This window comes from Paroedura picta, chromosome 5, assembly GCF_049243985.1.
Source record: "Paroedura picta isolate Pp20150507F chromosome 5, Ppicta_v3.0, whole genome shotgun sequence".
Taxonomy (NCBI): Eukaryota; Metazoa; Chordata; class Lepidosauria; order Squamata; family Gekkonidae; genus Paroedura; species Paroedura picta.
Window position 1 is genome coordinate 30,016,532 of NC_135373.1, and position 18,583 is coordinate 30,035,114.

At 45.5% G+C, this 18,583-nt stretch overlaps 1 protein-coding gene across 2 annotated transcripts in view; it reads right to left on the reverse strand.

Annotated features, from left to right (window-relative positions):
• Window positions 1–1,201: 1,201 nt before the first annotated feature.
• LOC143837334 (sushi, nidogen and EGF-like domain-containing protein 1) overlaps window positions 1,202–18,583 on the reverse strand; it is a 44,309-nt gene continuing 26,927 nt past the window's right edge. The window contains exons 1-7 of one of the 2 annotated variants that reach the window (XM_077337020.1): window positions 12,844–12,924; window positions 12,147–12,179; window positions 11,087–11,217; window positions 9,722–10,003; window positions 6,154–6,291; window positions 3,036–3,205; window positions 1,202–1,407 (exon numbers count right to left, since the gene is read on the reverse strand). In XM_077337020.1, coding sequence (XP_077193135.1) covers window positions 1,404–1,407; window positions 3,036–3,205; window positions 6,154–6,291; window positions 9,722–10,003; window positions 11,087–11,217; window positions 12,147–12,179; window positions 12,844–12,880 — 795 coding nt within the window. In that variant the 5' untranslated portion in view covers window positions 12,881–12,924 and the 3' untranslated portion in view covers window positions 1,202–1,403. Of the gene's footprint in view, window positions 1,408–3,035; window positions 3,206–6,153; window positions 6,292–9,721; window positions 10,004–11,086; window positions 11,218–12,146; window positions 12,180–12,843; window positions 12,925–18,583 lie in introns of those variants that run through there. The other variant, XM_077337021.1, reaches the window with a different exon arrangement.

The following is an 18,583-nucleotide window of genomic DNA, read 5'->3' on the forward strand; positions in this document are numbered from 1 at the left end:
TTCTCTCCAGTGGGGATCCACAGTGGTTTATATCATTCTCCTCTCCTCCATGTTATCCTCACAAGACCCATGTAAGGTAGGTTAGAGTGTGTGACTTGCCCCAGGCCATGCCCAAGCCAAGTCTCTATGGTGGTGTGAGGGGTTCAAACCTGGGTGTCCCAGATCCTAGTCTGAGACTCAAACGACTACCCCATGCGGGCCCTAAAAGAGTAAGTGAAGCTAATCAGAGTTAAAACCTTTTAAAAATCATTCAGTAAAAACAAAATCAACAAATAATCAATAAAACAAGTCAATATGAACAAGACAGGGCATAAAGGCACATAAAACAATCAGAGCCATCTGAAATTATGCCGATAAAATAGTCCCCAGGCTAGGAGCTGCCTAAACCAAGCACTGATGAAGAAAATGCAAAATTTGCCTGCAAACAGAAGCTTTTTTTCTCCCACCTAGGCTGCTTGCAGGCTGGAGAAGCAAGAGGCAAATAATCTTTATTTTTTCACAGTCTAGCTTCTATTGTAAGGTGATCAGATTTTAACATTGGTGAAGCAGGACACCATTGACCGGGGAGGGGGGGGGGTTTCTTGATTAAAAATTTGGTCTATATAGAGCAACAAAAATTTTCATAGAATGCATAGAACGCGGAAATAGTATTGTAATATATATTTTAAAAATTTCAACATAAGTACAATTTGCCAGGTGCCCCCAGATGTCCCTCCAAAAGTGGGACAATCTGGTCACCTCACTCTATTGTCTATTGCTGAAAATGTGCCAGCCACACGAAGAACTGCCCCGTTACTGCTGAATAAAAACACTGAATTTTCATGTACATTCATTTAAAAGACCAAAAGGCCCTGATCACGATGCTCAAATATTCACAGGCAGCAGCCATCTGAGCATCTGCCAAAACTTAGATTTCCTTTCTCCATCTCTGTATTAGCAAAATGGATGGCCAAGTGCCAACAGGTAGGCCTTTCACAGACAATACAGGGGACTCCCCCAGTATACAGAAAGGAGAGTTTCTAAGACTAAGGAGGAAAATGTAATAGCAAAGGGATGTATCAGCAGGACTCAGTTTACATTGCATCCCTAGCCTGTGGATTTTCAAATTCCATCAGCCAGTTTGGAAGATCATCAGTGTCTGATGCCTTATCATAAATTAACCCCCATAGGCTTACTAACTTTCATGTTGACTTCATCAGAAAGTATGCCTGGGTTTCATGGCCCAGCTAATGGACAAAGACAAGCAAGAATGCAAGCACAATGGTTTATTATTACACTCCAATCTGCTATAGATCCCCAAGGCTCCCTGCAAGGCAGTAGAGGCATCACGGCAAGGCTTATGTGAGGACATCCTGGTTGGAAGCCGATGGATAAAGAGAATGTCCTCTTAATTTCTGAAGATCTCACCTGGAGAAGGAAAATAGCAATGATTTGCACTTGATTCGAGATTTCAGCAATAGCTCACATGTCATTTGTTATACATTATATAAACAGAGCCACGGTAGATAGATAATGAAAAACCAAACAACACAGCAGTTACTATATAAACATGGACTAATAAACCATGACAATAATTGAGTCTCCCCCCCCCCCCCAAAAAAAAACATTGTTTCAAATAATGCAAAATGCAATTGTTTCAGACCAATAACCAACAATAACCAACAATGGTGTGAAGTCGTGTCCGACCCATCGCGACCCCATGGACAATGATCCTCCAGGCCTTCCTGTCCTCTACCATTCCCCGGAGTCCATTTAAGTTTGCACCGATTGCTTCAGTGACTCCATCCAGCTACCTCATTCTCTGTCGTCCCCTTCTTCTTTGGCTAGAAAATACCTAAAAGTCTAAATACTTCAAAAAAACTTCCGGTTCAAGCTAGTTTTCAGCCACAGCCTTCTTCAGAAATTCACTCAAAGAAATCAAGCAGGTCAGAGCTCCAAATGGACCAGGATATGCAGAGAAGCATCAGTAGCTGGATTTGTTTGCCTTATTAGATCTTGGAGCTCCAATCTGCTTGATTCCTTTGAATGAATTTCTGAAGAAGGCTGTGGCTGAAAAAGAGCTTGAACCAGTGTTTTTTTTTTTTAAGTATTGAATTATTTACACTTTTACGTATTTTCTAGCCACTTTGGGCTATTTGTCTGAGACAACTGCATCATGTATCATTTGAAACAAAGAGCAGACGTGACTTACCAGTGACTGCTAGTGGATGCTGCGGAGGGCAGGATGCACGAGGCATGACTGATGAGGAGGGGATGTGCCGTGTGCACTTGCAGGAGTGTGCAGAGTGTCAGGACGTCAGGGGCAGGCACACGGGTGCCTTTATAAGGCACCCTCTGTGGAGACCCTCCCTCCTTGCTGCCGACGATTGCCAGGACAACTTCCCACCCGCCCACCGTGTGTTATGGTTCGGGTTATGGTGTATGTTTGCTTGAATTTGTCCCAGTTGTAGTTAACGAAGGGACAAGCAAGATCCTTGGTTCAGGGCCCCAGCTTGTACACTGGTGTCCTGGGGTTGGGGGTCTCAATAAGAGACTGGCATAGCCAACCCTGCTGGGAAGGCCAGGGGCTCAGAGCCAGGTGAACTAGGTGGCTGAATGAGGTGGGCGCCCATTAGCTATCACTTGGCTGCCTTCCTGGTGGGACTTTGGAGACATGGGATCTGCCCTCACAACTGGGAAGCCTGGAGACCAACCATCTGTCTGACAGAGACTGGATCTCAGATCCCCAACAATTGTGTTCACTGTTATGTTTCCTGGTATACACTTGCTCCTTCCCTAAAGCATCTCCTCTTGAAGCAAATTGTCCATAATGGAGCAGGGATGCTTCGGAAGAGCAAAAGACTCATTCCCTTTGGTTAGCAGGGAGACACAGATTCTAGGAGGAGGCTTGGTTTGTAACTGACTCCAGCTCCCATGACAACCAGTTTATGATGCCCCTTCAGTGTTCTCAAATTTCTAAGTGTGCCCTCAGTCTAGATGATTTTGGGTACCGATAGAAGATAGGGAAGAGCTGGCTTGGCGTTCCATGTACTCACAGTGCACATTGAATGCTCTCCGTGGGGGCTGGAGCCAGAAATTCATCCACCTGGAAGGCCCATCGCCCTGGCACACCCACGTTGGTGGTCCCCGCAATATTGACGATATCAGGGGTGCGGGAAGTAGGGATGGTGTAGTACTTGATTTTGTTTCCGCTGTCAAATCCAGCCTGTGGGCAGAAATGAATGGGGGGATTATAGTACAGGAACTATTTTGCCTGGAGATGTTCATGCTACATGACTATCCATATATAGTGTGTGTGGGGGGGGGGAGAATCAATGTAAAAGTGAACATGGCATCAACCATTGCACAGAACCGGGTAAGTGTTTCAGCGTGAGTAGGTGGTGTAAGGAAAATGAGCAGAGATGACTTTGGTAAATAACGCGTTGGCTCTCCTACTGGCATAGATGTTTGACATTTGGGCGTACCCATTTGGGTCACAAAGGATGGTCACAAAATTTGGGTCACAATACATGGTTTGTCCCACAAAACTCAGTTTCATTGAAATCACCAGCTTTCATCTTTCTAAAAAGAAACTTTCTAGTCCTTATGACAGTGGTTCTCAACCTAGGGACAGGACCCCTTTCGGGGTCAAACAGCCCTTTCACAGGGGTCACAGCAGGGCGAGCAGCTTGGCCCGGGGAGAGGAGGGTGCGCCACCACTGTTAGCCACTCCTCCTACAGGCACCTGCGCTCAGCCGCCAGCCACTCCAGCAGCGCCTCCAGAGTGGCGCATCTCCTGCCAGCCGCTCCAGGTGGCAGTGCAGCTCAGTGGCCTGGGGCCCCAGGCAGCAGTGGGGCAGCTCCTGCAGCTGTGCGCCCAGCCTCAGTTTCTACCCGCCCTTCTCTCCAAGGCGGTCCCAAAGTGGCCGACATGGCTCATCTTCCATTTCATACACACAACAGCCTTGTGGGGTAGACCAAAATAGAGCATTTGTCTGTCTGGTGCAGCGGAAAAGAGTGAGATCGGCATGGTGGGACAAGAGGCAGAACTGAACTGAGAAACCCCGGAAAACCCCCCAATTTATATACAATCGTGAACCATGGATTTTCACGCCATTGGTCAGTTTCGGTTTAATGTCTGTGAAAGAACCCTTGCATAATTTTATGGTTGGGGGTCACCACAACATGAGGAACTGGATTAAAGGGTTGCAGCATTAGGAAGGTTGAGAACCAGTGTCTTATGACACATGAAATTGCGTGGTCCAAGCCCAGCAAATAAAAGCCAGAGGTCTAATGAAGAAGCTTTTCATCAGTCCAAGGGCAAATCTTCAGTATGGTTCTTGATTTGTAGGAGAATGAATCATGTGAGACTGGAGCAAATCTTGCATATTTGTATAACACTGCATGTGTTTGCGCGTTATAAAACTCCAATGCATAATGTAACATTTTGTGCTTAATTTTGAAAAGAAGTCTATGGTATAATCCAGGCCACAACTTTTTAACACTTGAGTAATTTGTTTTATTTGTACTTTACTCACTGTAGTACTTCTGTATTGCATTGTCTGGTGCCAAAATTCAAAGAATGGAACTGTATGCAAAATATGGTAGAATCATCCTATAACACTCTTGGCTAAGATACCTTAATTCTACTTTTAAAATATTTGATTTCTTCTCTCTGTTGTCACAAGGAGGGAGGTTACATGTTTTCCTCTCCTTGCAGTGAAGAACAAGACCTGCTGCTTGGCTTCAGCAACTGAACAGGATCACGTGACACCCTCTGGCTCTGCGTAAAGTGGTCTATAGTTACCCACAAGGTTTTATTAACTGGAGGAAGCAGCACTCTTTTCTCTATCTGAGCCTGTGAGTGAGCCAGACCTAAAGTGATTATTGGCGCTACAGATATTTTTTCCTGAAAAATGTGATCCACCCCCTTATTCACTTATTTCTCACTATTATACTTTGGAGTGGGTTGTTTATATATCAGACTCATAAACCTGATGCTGGGACTCATGAAGTTCCTTGTACAAGATGTTTGCTGCCTTGCACCTTTAAATCATTTGGCCAAGGTTGTGCTGTCCAGATAGCTGTTAGCCCAGTATATGAAGAAGAAGAAGAAAGAGGAAGAACAGTTGGTTCTTATACACTGCTATTCTCTACCTGAAGGAGTCTCAAAGCGGCTTACAGTCACCTTCCCTTTCCTCTCCCCACAACAGGCACCTTGTAAGGTGGGTGAGGCTGAGAGAGCCCTGATATTACTGAGGAAAAAGAAAAGTTGGTTCTTATATGCTGCTTTTCTCTACCCGAAGGAGTCTCAAAGTAGCTTACAATCGCCTTCCCATCCTCTCCCCACAACAGATTCCCTGTGAGGGAGGTGAGGCTGAGAGAGCCCTGAGATTACTACTAGGTCAGAACAGCTTTATCAGTGCTGTGGCAAGCCCAAGTTCACCCAGCTGGCTACATGTGGGGGAGCAAGGAATCAAACTGGGCTCGCCAGATTAGAAGTCCGCACTCCTAACCACTTCACCAAGCTGGCTCTCATACTTAGATGTATTGCAATGGGATGCCAAACAAAATGTGATTTAAAACAAGTCTCTGTGTTTCACATTTCTCTCTGAAGAGAACCACCCTGCCTGACAAAATAAAGGTTATTTGTAGAAATAACACACTTGCATAAATGAAAATTTAGAATAGTATAGAAGTCCCTGAGAAATCTCTTGCTTTTGAACCTCAGCCCAGAGTAGACCACAAGGGAGCCCTGAGCACATCACCCAGTCCTTGGAGTCGATCCAATGTTGTTTTTAGGGGTTCCTTAAGCAGAAGATGGGGAAGGCACTGGCAAACCACCCCGTATTGAGTCTGCCATGAAAACGCTAGAGGGCGTCACTCCAAGGGTCAGACATGACCCGGTGCTTGCACAGGGGGATACCTTCACCTTCACCTTTACCTGAAGCAGAAGAGTCCATAAAGATATATTCTTTCATTCTTATGACTTGTTGATTTCTCAGTAGCGAAGAGACTGGAGTTAAATTGTTTTCCTTCACCACTGGTATGTTTATTGCCTCCAAATCCCTCCTTGGGGAAGAACCTTTTTGACTCTTATCAATGCACTGGGAATTTGATATTCATCTGAAGGAAGACGTGATTCTGTGCTTCCCAACTTTTCGAGCACCCTACCTGTGCTGCAGTTCCGCCAAGGCCTGTGGCTGCATCCCCACCGCTTGCTGACCCAGTGGTCCATTGGATAGTAGCATAATTCAACAGGATGAAGGAGATTTGCCTGTTGGTGATCAGAACAGCCTGGAAGGTGTTGACCTGGAACGAGAAGGGAATAGAGAGATGGCTCTGTAGCTCGCCAGAGAGCAAGGGTCACATCTTTAAAAGGGGATGGTCAGATTTAAAACCAGGTTAGGTAGATTCCTGGAGGAGACGTCTGTCAATGGCTACTAGCCATGGGGACTGAGAGGAACCTCCACGTTCAGAGGCACTAATCCTTTGACTCCCAGAGCCAGGAGGCAACATCAGGGGAAGGGACCTGTCTTTATGCCCTTTTGCTGAACCTCTCTAGTGGAACTGTGGGAGACAAGAAGCTGGATTAGGTGGTTTGATCCAGCAAGGCTCTTCTTAGGTTCTTATCTTTAACTTTTAGTTCATCAGCAGTCAGGATTAGGGGGGTGGGGGAGAAGGAAATAATTCTTTACCCAAGTAAAGGTAAAGGTATCCCCTGTGCAAGCACCGAGTCATGTCTGACCCTTGGGGTGACGCCCTCCAGCGTTTTCATGGCAGACTCAATACGGGGTGGTTTGCCTTTCCCTTCCCCAGTCATTACCGTTTACCCCCCAGCAAGCTGGGTACTCATTTCACCGACCTCGGAAGGATGGAAGGCTGAGTCAACCTTGAGCCGGCTGCTGGGATCGAACTCCCAGCCTCATGGGCAAAGCTTTCAGACGGCTGCCTTACCACTCTGCGCCACAAGAGGCTCTAGTGACTAACAAAGGATATAATAACTTAAAATAAGTTATTTATTTATTTATTTTATTTATTTATGTTGCGATTAATATCCTGCTGCTCTCAGCAAGCTGGTTCGCGGTGGGTCACACTAAAACCCCCAATAAAAATACCAACATTAACCCATCAAAACACCCATTAAACCCCCCTATAGCAGTGACAAATCAACCCCATGGTGCTAACAGAAGGCTTAAAAATAGTCACAGGGGGAACCCTGAGCACCGACCCCTCACCCACAGTGATGGCTAGCTAGTGAGGGCATCCAGTCTCACACTTTGTTCTTCTCTCACCCAGGGGTATCAGAACTTCCTGGGCTTGACTCAACTATAGACCTGGTGGAAGAGCTACATCTTATAGGCCCTGCGGAACACTGAAAGCTCCCACACGGCCCTCAGCTGGTCCAGGAGCTCATTCCAGCAGGTTGGGGCTAGGACTAAAAAAGCTCTGGCTCTGCTCGAGGCCAACCGATCTTCCCTGGGGCCTGGAATCACCAGCTATGATGGCCATGAGTCCAGATGGCTTTCGAAAGGGATTAGACCAATTCTTGGAGAAGAGCTCTATCAACAGCTCCTAAATATGGTGACGAAAGGGAATCGCCCTATATTAGGGTTGCCAGCTCTGGGTGGGGAAATACTTGGAGACTTTGGGGGTGGAGCTAGGAGCAGGCAGGATTTGGATGAGGAGGGATCTCAGTGGAGTACAATGCTATGAAGGCCATCCTCCAAAGCAGCCATTTCCTCCACGACAATGGATCTCAGTTGCCCAGAGGTGATCTATGATTCCAGGGGATCCCCAGGTCCCACCTGTGTCTGGCATCCCTACCATATACAGAAGCAGAAAACAGGTTGAACACCAGGGCTAGTAGGAGGTAACATCAGGGAAACGCCCCCAGCTTCCACCCCCTGCTTGTTGATGTGAAACATCTACTGGTGCAGTCCCCCAAATGGAAGTAGTAGACGGACATGAGAAGAAGAAGAAGAGTTGGTTCTTATATGCCGCTTTTCCCTACCCGAAGGAGGCTCAAAGCGGCTTACAGTCGCCTTCCCATTCCTCTCCCCACAATAGACACCCTGTGGGGTGGGTGAGGCTGAGAGAGCCCTGATATCACTGCCCGGTCAGAACAGCTTTATCAGTGCCGTGGCGAGCCCAAGGTCACCCAGCTGGCTGCATGTGGGGGAGTGCAGAATCGAACCTGGCATGCCAGATTAGAAGTCCGCACTCCTAACCACTACACCAAACTGGCTCGTCCATCATCCCATCCCCAGGGACCATGCCAGTGGATGGGCAGTGGAGCCAGAGGACTGAGGCATGCTCAATGCTCTGGTGTCACTGCCGCAAGTCTTCTGAGGAGATCAAAGGCAGCTGCGGGAGACTGGCGGGGGCAGGGCCAGCACAGCCACACACACAGCGCTGTACATTGCTGTGCTGGCCCCACCCCTGCTGTGCTTCTGAGACTGTGCCCACCCTCCGGAGAGCGAGTGCGGTCCCGGGAGACTGCCAGAAGGTAAGGAGAGGGAGCGGTGTGGGGAGGGAACAAAGATTCTCGCTCCTTATGTAGATGTTTCACATAAGGGGTGAGGATCTTTGTCGGTAGAGTTTTTTGGCCGTTCAGAGCAACTGGCTTGTGAAACAGAATGCTGAAAAAATTTGACCCATTGGTTTGAACCTGCAGGGCTGTTCTGATGTGCTTAGCAGTATTTGGAGGTCATAAAACTGGGAAAGATTGCATAGAGAGACATTTTCTCAAGGCATTAAAGAGAAGCAGAGGGATTTCTGCGGAATCCCTCCTTCCACAGCAGATCCATCCTATATAGGGGATTTCGGTTGGTCCCCTTGCCTCAGGAGCAGCATATCAGGGAGTACTCTGAATTGAGGTGAGAAACTCCCATTCTGTGCTGAAAGAAATCCCTTCTAATGGGTCCAGCCCAGCATCTAGAATCACAGGACAGACCTCTTGTGACAATTGTGAGAATTGCAGTTGTTGACAATGCAATTTTTTTTAAACATAGCCAATCGACTCTCCAATGGCCAATCAGAAGGCTTGCTGGGCAATAGCCCCACCCACTTTCTAAAAACACTTGGCAGGCTGGAGGAGAATTGTCTGCAGGCACCATGGCACTTATGGGCACCACACTGGGGACCTGTCATACAGAAAACTGATGCGTTATAGGAAGGGTTGGGAGGAGCTTTAGTTTAATGGGTACGATGATGTATTTTATATAAGCGGTTTCAATGATCCTTCTGCAACCCATAGTTTGTCCTATAAATGATTTCCTGACCACAATGGGAGCCACACCCATAAGGGATTCCCATCAGAAACATACGCAAGAGTGGTCACGTACGTGTTGTCCTATGGAATCAATTCTCTGTCCAGTGTTTCCCTTCTATAAGTTTTCCCTTCTATAAGGAAGGATTTCAACCTGAGCTTCTTCCCAAGTGATCAGATCCTTTCAATCAGCTCATAGGTCAGAGGCTGCCATACATCTGGGTGAACATTTACAGCTAGGGTTGTGAGCTCTAGATTGGGAAATACCCAGAGACATTGGAAGTGGAGCCAGGAATAGTGGTGGGTTTTGTGGTGGGGAGAGACCTCAATATTGTATAATACTATGGAGTTCACCCTCCAAAGCAGCCATTTTCTCCAGAACAATATGGAGATGAGCTATTATTCCAGGGGATACCCAGGTGTGACATATTTTATAGCATATCACAGGATGCCAGTGAAGAAGAGGACTACCTTGCTTGAAGTCGACCCAAAATAGCCCACACGGTCCCAGGTAGCAACGAAGGCCCAAACGGCAGTGAACGGGACCTCGGGGAAGTACCAATTGATGTCTTCAGTGCACTGCCTAAGCAAGCTGGGATCCTGAGATTGTCTCCAGAAAATATTCCCACCTTGCCTAGTGTCAACATCAGCCCAATATGGGGCCACAAAGGGTGACTCGCCATCCAGTGGGAAAGGATCAGGTGTGTACTGTGAGACTCTCACACCAAAGGAAACCACACCGTTGTTGTTGACCTGCGGGAAAGGGGTCAGAGAGAAAAGCAAATGGTTCTACTGAGGATAAAGATAGATAAATAGTTCACTAGAAGTGTTAGGAGTATACTAGGAGACTCTCACACCAAACATGATCACACCATTGCTGTTTACATATAGGAAAGGGGTCCGACAGAAAGGTATTTGTGATAGCTATGCCCTCAGTATCTCCTGGCATACTCCATGGCAGTGCAGGCAATCTACTTATGGTTTAGTTTATCTACATTCACAAGGGGAAAACAGAGAGAAAGTAGAGATTAGAACTTTGAAATATATCCTCAAGGACACATTGATATTAACTAGGTTTCCATTTCTTAAATTTTGGAATGCACATTCTCCATTTGCTTCACTTGACAGTGAGGTGCTAACATGCATTGAAAATTCATTTATTTTTAAAGTACATTGATTTATTCTTATGTTTATATTCTGCCCTTTCCCAGAGGCTCAGGGTGGATCACATTGGTAACATACCACAAAATAGAAATATACAAACAAGAGATTTAAAATATTATAAGTTTAAATTCTGAAAATTGTAAACTGATTTGGCTGGGCCACTTCTATATCACAAAGGGTGGAGATGGAGGCTGAATAATAACCGTCTTCTGATTAGATTTTATTAGGTAGGTTTAGCTAGAGATTTTGGTGATATTTATAGGGCCTCAGCCATTAGAGCAACCCTGCGGACCCTGAATGATTTTTGTATTTGACATTCTGATGCTATGAACTTATAATTTTGTCACAAGTGATGAATAAATAATTATTTAATATTACTTTGTGCTTGCTTGTTTAATACCACCCTGAGCCATATGGGAGGGCGGTATACAAATCCAAGAAAATAGATACATAGATGATATATAGATAATACAATTTTAAAATATAGATTATTATTCATATTTATAAAGCAAGTTGTGGCCTATCTAGAATAGAAAGTCCACACATGGTTATACCCTGATCATCGTGCTCACAAAAGGACAACCCATCTTGCCTCCTTCAAAAGCTATATGAAAAACAGGATTTGGGAAAGGACCGTGAGGAAGGGCTTCATTCCAGCCTGATATTACATACATAGAGAAAGTGGTATGGTTTGCCATAGAAGGTGAAGGGTGCTGAAATGGGGATCTCCGCAGATGATCCATCATCTGTCTTGTTATTCTTTCGGTCTCCTTGAGAGGTCCCATAAGGATACATCAAGGATCCTAAAATCAGCAGGAAAGACCTTACTTAGATCTGCTGCGTCTAGCTCCTACAAGAGAGCCATTTTGGTGAAGGAATTTGCGATTCCCAGACCGTATTTCTGTCTGTACACACTGTTGACTCAAACAGGACTTTATTCTGAGTAGACCTGCCTCATTGGGCTTTGTCCCCTGACTAAAAATTTAACAATGAAATACGATACCAACTGTGGCAGAGTTGTCCTCTCTCCTTTTTCACCATTCACGGAAAACGCAATGGTTTCCTCAGATGCTTTTGTCAAGGAGGAATTCAGAACTATACATTACCACCTCTAGACTCTTCCTCTTCCTCCAGTCATTTAGAGCATTTTGGCTGTGAGGCTCTTCTAGTCCTCAGAGAGGAGTGTCAGGAAACAGCAAGCTGCTCAGAGGAGGCAGGGAAAGATCCCATCTGTCAGCTCTTTTTGTGCCCTTTTCTACCAGATCCAGCCCTTCATGTTTCACTTCCTTGACCTGAGGTTTCCACAAAATAATTCTTTCTATTTCTTTGACAGTCTGGTCCCCATTCAGTATCCAGTAATGGTTCCCCCAAACCCTATAGCTCTTCCTCCAGTGGAAGAGCCATTTAATTTGGAGGAAGCTTCAGACTGCACGAGGGCTTCAGTCTTGAGCCAAAAGGTGAGAGATAAATATTTTCTAACAACTTGGCTCTGTGGAATGGTAGGAGAGGTGTGGGACCCACCTCATTATCTTGCTATACATAAATCAACAAATAATACTGGTTTTTGTTTTGCCATAGGACGACGCTGGGGATTTTTTTACAGAGCTCCGTTGCTACCCGAAACCTGAAGTCTTGGCTTGAATTGGTTTCTCCTGGCACACAATGTCCCCCATCTTATAGAAACATGACTCCATTATACTTTCCAACAGCATTCAAGACATCAGTACCATACCTGTTGGATTCCGGGGAGAAGTCATTGTGGCTCCTTAAAAAGAAAAGCGATAAAAATGACATTGAATCAGGTAATGTTAATTATTAATGAATTATCAATGGACCCATGTGCATATACACACTGCAGTTTCTACTGTGGGATTTGTGAGTCCAACTACCATGCAGAGTATCACCTCAGGCCTATCAAGGGGAGCTTTGTCTAAGCTGACCTCAACTTGCTGTCCAGGGTCTCTGGTGAAGGTCTTGCACACCATCCTCTACCTCAGGAGTAGTCAAACTGCAGCCCTCCAGATTTTCATGGACTACAATTCCCATGAGCCCCTGCCAGCATTTGCTGGCAGGGGCTCATGGGAATTATAGTCCATGGACATCTGGAGGGCTGCAGTTTGACTACCCCTGCTCTACCTGATCCCTTCAAATGGCAATGCCAACGGTTGAACCTGAGACCTTCGGCTTACAAAACAGACACTCTGCCACTGAGACACAGCTCCTTGTGTCATTTCTACACCCAGTCATCAATATATCTCCTTCTGGCAGATGAAGGAATCTTTTAAAGCCCAAGGACCTCTCAGCCGCAGGCCATTCTTGAGACCAGATCCGTCCCCCCAGGGCAAACCTCATGTCTTGATCAGCTAAAAAGAAACCTCATTCTGTCATTTGCAAATAGCCAAGGTCTGATTTGACCATGCTCAACCAACCTGCTGCCAACAGAAGGAAAGCACAAAAGGTCTTCATCTTGACTGCTCTTTTTGTTTCACATGGAAGGTGAATGTGTTTAAGTAGATGCTGAGGGTTTGACCACGCCTACTGCAAAACCAGGCAGCATTTGGGGGATACAGCCATAACTTTCCAATAGGCCAGTCATAGTTTATAGATGAAGCAGATGTTGTCAGGGAAATAAAAATCGTATCAGCAATGATCAAACGACTGGCTAAACAGATTCCACCATAATTTCTTTGAAGCCAGCAGGAAGGTTGAGTAAACTATTGTTTTCTCCCTAGGTGCAAGCTAGATTTTGAGGAAGTTTCTCAGTATTAAATACCATTAAAGATTTGTATTCCTAGATAGGGGTGACACAAGCAAATATCATATGCTGAATTCCCCTACGTGGGTGCCAGGCATTGTTGACTGAGCAAACAGGGCCCATAAAAGTAACAAAAACAGTATTGAAAATCAGCCTGGTACAGAACTGACCAGTCAGCTTAATAACATGGTGTGGAATAAAAATCTCTTACAACACTTGAATGACGGGAGTGAAACAAACAGATATTTTCTACGTAGGATAAGTTGGATTCTCATCAAGGATCTCAGCACTGGAAATTGATTCTTGGTCAGTTATTTCTTAATAATTCCAGTGAAAAGAAAAGGAAAAGATTTTGAAGAGCAGCTCTTGTTGAACAATAGCACTTGATCATCTGAGTGTTTGACATACCTGCTGCCTACTACTTGCAATCAGAGCAGCTGAACTGCTTGCCAGTTTGGTGTAGTGGTTAGGAGTGCGGACTTCTAATCTGGCATGCCAGGTTCGATTCTGCACTCCCCCACATGCAACCAGCTGGGTGACCTTGGGCTTGCCACAGCACTGAAAAAACTGTGCTGACTGAGCAGGAATATCAGGGCTCTCTCAGCCTCACCCACCCCACAGGGTGTCTGTTGTGGGGGAGGAATGGGAAGGCGACTGTAAGCCACTGAGCCTCCTTCGGGTAGGGAAAAGCGGCATATAAGAACCAACTCTTCTTCTTCTTCTTTTTGCATCCAAACTGTTTATGTTCTCAGTCATGTAAAAAAGCTGACTGCACATGCCTATTCTCAATGCAGATTTCTGATGACGCACAGAAACACAGAGCTGGAAGGTACACTCTGCACAACTCAGGAAATTCACACTCCCCCACTCTTCCAGTGATCCCCGCTCAATGACCAGAGGAAGGTGAAAAACCTCAAGGATCCCTGACCTATCTGGCTTGGAGAAAAATTCCTTTCTGAATGCAAAGTGACAATTGGCATTATCCTGGGCATGTAAGGAAGGTATGCAAGAGCCAAGCACTGGCTCATCCCTTCATGCTCTTCCTCTCACAATCTGCCTAAGTTCTCCCATCCACCATGCTTCCTCCTCATCTGCCCTTTCTCACATTCTTTAATCCCATATAACATTTCAATATTTCACATGGTGAATGAGTTACAAAGGTGAGATAGCTTTCCCTGCCCTCTACAGATTCAAATGTTGCATTCCACTCTGGGAATAAAAAATGCTGTTAAGTGCTCAGCTAGTTGATTCCTCAAAATTTTAGAACTTTCAGTTCTAGTTTGAACAGCCTGTGCAGGCAAGATCACTGAAAATACTGTTTACTAGCAGATAGTATTTTCGCTACCTTATATCGATGACATCTCAAAAGTAAAGGATGCAAGCTTTACCCACTCCCTGTGGCTGGTCTCAAAAATTATTTGTACTTCTCTAAAAACAGCTGATATGGTCCTACTCTGTGATGGTGCAGTTGAATAAGACAATTGCTGTTGGTGAGTTATTAGTGGAAGGATCAGTTTCCCCCAATAAATCTGATAAGTTGAATAGTAGTAATCTTTGGCAGGAAACTTCAAGATGTGAAGAACTGGTGAACATTCGATTGCACAGATGGCTTCTGCTTCTTGAGGACTCATTTCTCCAAAACTAATAGTTGATACAATCTTTTTCAAGCAACGGGACTAAAGGCTGATCAAACCATTAATATTATTCTGAGGTTCTACAATTTTCCCTTTTGGGGGCAAAATTTTGGAAAGAGAAGACAGTACCCGCAGTAGACAGTTGTCTGGGGAAATGTTACAGAACAAAGTTTGAGTTCAGTGGTATCTTTAAGACCAACAGAGTTTACTGGTTGGTCTATGACCGTAAATAAAATTGATTGATTGATTGACCAACACAGTTTAATTCTGGCTTTTGTGTGCATGCATAATTCTTCTGAGTTCTACAACTTGGTCACAAAAATGAGAATCATGCATACTGGATGGGATATATACTGCTGGGTAGCAGTGTGTGCAAACGAGATTGTGAGGTACTTATGGATTGTAAGCTAAATATGAGCAGACAGTGTGGGGTGGCAGTAGAAAAGGTGAATGCAGATTTGGGGTGTATCAACAGAGGCATCACATCAAAAGCACAAGATGGCATAGTTCCTCTGTATACTACATTGTTCAGGCTGCATCTGCAGTATTGTTTGTGGTTCTGGAGGCCTCAAAAAGGATGAGGACCAAATTGAAAGGGTACAGAGGGGGGGAGCAGTGAGAAGGATTCAGGGCCTGGGGACCAAGCCCTGTGAGGAAAGGCTGAGGGACTTGGGAATGTTCAGCCTGGAGAAGAGGAGGTTGAGAGGGGACATGACTGCTCTCTTGAAGCATCTGAAAGGTTGTCACTTGGAGGAGGGCAGGGAGCAGCTCCTGTTGACAGCAGAGGATAGGACCTGCAGTAATGGGTTTAAACTATGCAAAGAATGGTACTGAATAGATATTAGGAAATAAATGTTGACAGTCAGGGTAGTTCAGCTGTGGAATAGGTTGCCTAAGGAGCTGGTGAGCTTCCTCTCACTGGCGGTCTTCAAACAGCAGCTGCACAGGTGCTTTAGGATGCTTCTGCATTGAGCAGCAGTTTGGACTAAATGGCCTGGTTGGCCCTTGCCAGCATTAGGATTCTATGATTCAACGACTACAATGCATAGCTTAGTGAAAGAGAATGTTCATGCAGACAGAGTTTAGTCAAAGATGGAAACCTTTTTAGTGTACTGGAGCACAGTAAAACCACAGGAGAATATTAAACTGGGGGGAAAAATTGTCATGTTTATAGCTACCTGGGTCAATAGTTTGAGCCATTATAATATTAACTTGGTTATTTGTGTTTCCCGTCTTTGTACAGTATCTATTGCAATTCTGTTGGTACTTGCAATAAAAGGATATTCTGAGGTTTAGAAAGCACCATGGGTGCAAATTAATTCTTCCTGTGTTTAAAACATGAGGCACACCTGTTCCTACAAATCTGGCACAGCATGGTTGCTTTGTGGTTAAAATCTTCTAACTACAGTGCTTAATGCTGCTTCAGATACCTATAAATGCAAGCAAGCCCGATTTTTCCCCCCCCCCAGATCTCAGCTGCTCCCTGGTTAGTATCGACGGTAGATTTCAAATATGCAAAGGAGCCCGAGCACCATAAGTCCTAAAACAGTAGTTCTCAACCTGGGGGTCTTGATCCCTTTGGGGGTCGAACAACCCTTTCACAGGGGTTGCAGCAGGGCAAGCAGCTTGGCTGGGGTTGGGGGGGCACCACCTATGTTGCCGCTCCTCCTGAAAGCGCCCTCCAACTTATATACAATTTATAACCAATGTATATCCAATCATGACCAATGGATCTTCAATGACTGGTCAGTTTCGGTTTAATTTCTGTGAAAGAACTCTGGCATAATTTTATGGTTGGGGGTCACCACAACATGAGGAACTGTATTAAAGGGTCGTGGCATTAGGAAGGTTGAGAACCACTGGCCTAAAAGAGTAAAATAATTTTATTTTAAAGAGAAACAAATTTGGGAGGAAAGAGGAGAGGGGCAAAGAAAAAGATTTAACTGTACTGTCAGTTCATTCTAATCTAGCAGTTATTTCAGGAGGCAAGCAGGGTGAAAAGGTAGGAAGTCTCCAAATCAGGACAATAGAAGAGACTATTTGAGAGCCAGCTTGATGGAGTGGTTAGGGGTAGTTAGGAGTGTGGACTTCTAATCTGGTGAGCCGGGTTTGCTTCTGTGTTCCCCCACATGCAACCAGCTGGGTGACCTTGGGCTAGCCACAGTCCTCGTCCTCGTCCTCGTCCTCGTCCTCGTCCTCGTCCTCGTCCTCGTCCTCGTCCTTCCTCCTCCTCCTCCTCCTCCTCCTCCTCCTCTTCTTCTTCTTCTTCTTCTTCTTCTTCTTCTTCTTCTTCTTCTTCTTCTTCACAACAGGAAGTTCCTAATCTCACTATGCAAAATACACATCTCCTCCAATGCCGTGGTAGGATATTCTTCATATGCTTTTGAATCATGCACACTGTACATCAGGGATATTCCAAATACTTGGATTGGAGACCACCAAGGAAGACTGGAGTTGCTATGCAGAGGAAGTCAATGGCAAACCACCGGTGAACATCTCTTGCCTTGAAAATCCTACAGGGTCACCATAAGTCAGCTGCAACCTGATGGCATTTCCCACCACCACAACCAAATGCAAGACAGAACAGCCTGGATTCTGTGGTTGGATTTGTGGATGCCAGGGATGATTTATGCATGTGTATGGCTGTAGGAGACAGCATGAAAGTTGATTTTTTTTAAATGTGGTGTTGGAAGAGAGTTTTATGGGTATCGTGGACTGCCAAAAAAGACCAATGAGTGGCCCCTAGATCAAATCAAGCTGAGCTTCCTCTAGAAACAAAAATGGCTAAACTGAGACGATCACCCTTTGGCCACATTCTGAGAAGACGGGACTCCCTGGAAAAGACAAGGATCCAAGGAAAGCTGAAGGCGTCAGGAAAAAGACCCAGCATGAGAGGAATTGACTCAACAAAGAGAGCCAGTTTGGTGTAGTGGTTAGGAGTGCAGACTTCTAATCTGGCATGCCAGGTTCGATTCTGCACTCCCCCACATGCAGCCAGCTGGGTGACCTTGGGCTAGCCACGGCACTGATAAAACTGTTCTGACTGGGCAGTGATATCAGCGCTCTCTCAGCCTCACCCACCACACAGGGTGTCTGTTTTGGGGAGAGGAAAGGGAAGGCGACTGTAAGCCGCTTTGAGCCTCCTTCGGGTAGGGAAAAGCGGCATATAAGAACCAACTCTTCTTCTTCTTCAAAGGAAGCCATGGCCTTTGGTTTGCAAGAGCAGAGCAAGGCTGTTACCAATGGGATGTTTTGGAGGACATTCACTCATAAGGATAGATTCAAATGAGTGCTTGCATAAGAAAGCTGACGCCTTGAATAAATCTTTGTTGGTCTTAAAGGTGCTACTGGACTCTGATTTTGTTATTCACTCATAAGGTCACTGTAATTCGGAAGCAACTTGATGGCACTTAATGCACACATGCCCACCCACTTATGGAAATAGCTGGGGGCTTTTTGCACGCCTTCAAGATCGCACAATGGTTACTAATTGAAAACGCTATTGATTTGCCATAACGCACGACGTCGCCGACAATCTGCCACACACCTGAAACCAATCTGCAAAAAGCGCTTCCTTGTAGCGCTTTCAGGGAAATCCCCAAAAGTGGAAAGCGATACACTCCTGCAACCAATCTGCAACAGTAGCGAAAAAGACCTGTGTGTTAACATTGTTGCGGTTTCTACAAAGTCCCTCCCCCTGGCTGTCTTCTCTGATCTTCCGGCGAAGCGATCGCCATTTTTTTTCTCCGAGCGAGCGGGGATAAACGCACCAGCGAGCCT